The sequence below is a fragment of the Contarinia nasturtii genome, unplaced genomic scaffold (assembly GCF_009176525.2).
Source record: "Contarinia nasturtii isolate CC-2019 unplaced genomic scaffold, AAFC_CNas_1.1 Cnas_scaffold_580, whole genome shotgun sequence".
Taxonomy (NCBI): Eukaryota; Metazoa; Arthropoda; class Insecta; order Diptera; family Cecidomyiidae; genus Contarinia; species Contarinia nasturtii.
In genome coordinates, this window is record NW_022197931.1 from 1 (window position 1) to 1,344 (window position 1,344).

The 1,344-nt window shown below is 35.9% G+C and overlaps 1 protein-coding gene across 1 annotated transcript; it reads right to left on the bottom strand.

The window, feature by feature from the left end:
* Window positions 1–81: 81 nt before the first annotated feature.
* Window positions 82–1,192, bottom strand: LOC116339974 (cell adhesion molecule 4-like). The gene is made up of 6 exons (XM_031766065.1): window positions 918–1,192; window positions 674–845; window positions 551–578; window positions 418–455; window positions 240–338; window positions 82–169 (listed from the first exon to the last, which is right to left on the bottom strand). The coding sequence occupies exons 1-6, from the start codon at window positions 966–968 to the stop codon at window positions 162–164; spliced, it is 396 nt and encodes a 131-aa protein (XP_031621925.1). The 5' UTR covers window positions 969–1,192; the 3' UTR covers window positions 82–161.
* Window positions 1,193–1,344: the final 152 nt, after the last annotated feature.

The following is a 1,344-nucleotide window of genomic DNA, read 5'->3' on the forward strand; positions in this document are numbered from 1 at the left end:
TTCCTCTAATTCTCCTGAATTAGACCGGTTTTGCCATGGTTTTCCGGTTTTCCAATATCGGTATTTATAGTAACTCGTACCCTCCCCTATATTGTATCTCTTTTTGAAAGTCGCACCATGGGCGGAATTTATACCTTATTGGGCACATAGCCAGCATGTGTCTAGTTCACTAGACTCACACAATGGTATACATTTAGGATTGGTAATAAATAAAAGAAATAAATAAAAAATGAACGCACCATTTCGAGCTGCAGTAAATAAAGGTGTCCGACCATTGCGGTCTCTGATATTCACATCCGTTCCGTTTCCTAGTTGTTCTTCAATTGCTTCCAGATTTCCTGTCGGTGAAAAAATAGTCGCTTTTAAATGTGCTTATTGAAGAAAATATATGAAATTGGACAAATTTCCATTACTTACCACTACGAATAGCGCCATGAAATACTTGCCATGGTTCTCTGAGGTAAAGAGTTTTAAAAAGTGTATAGTGCAATGCACAAAATAAGTTTGACCTAATAAAATTGGTGTCTTGTTCCAAGTCGCTGATACTTACTGGTTTTCAGTTTGATCGGAACGATTGTCTATAATTGAGTGGAATTAATAATAAACCGAATGAAAATGATGATCTAATGAGATAAGACCTGAGTTTTATTTGAAGTTAATATTCCTATTTTACCTCTGACGATAATTGTTGTACTTTGTTCGTAATGTCCCTTAGATTCAGTTCGACAAATATATTCACCAGGGTCAGCAAGTTGAACATTTGTAACTGTAAGAACACCATTCTTTTGGTATGATCGATCCGGGAGAGATCCATTCGCCTTACGCCAGATGACTGTGGCTGGAGTCTAATAGAACAAAATAGAAAACAATGTTCCATGATTCCACATAATACATCGCCTTAAATAGAATATTCTTACGTGTGTAACGTTGTCGTATGCATTGCATGGTAGTCTCACAGTTTCTCCCATTTGAAACTCAGGCGAAGTTAACACAACAGAAATTGATGGTATTGGTGGAGGTTTTGTTGTTGTTGATGTTTTTGGTGGTGGTGTTGTCGTTATAGTTCTTCTTGTTGTTGGTGATGGTGTTGATGTTGATGATACTGATCTTTCAGTTTGGACTTAAATGTCATTTTTTCAAATCGAATTTATTAGTATAAAAATGGAGTGTGTTTTGGATTTTATTCAGATGTAGTAGATAGATTACTAGGGGGATTCCGCGCTCTTAAATATGAATAAATATGAACAAATTCGGGGGATTTCAACAAATTCAAGAGATGTTAACACAACTTTACGTTTTTTGGGAGATATTTTGAGATTTTCTGAACTGCAATACCGGCAATGT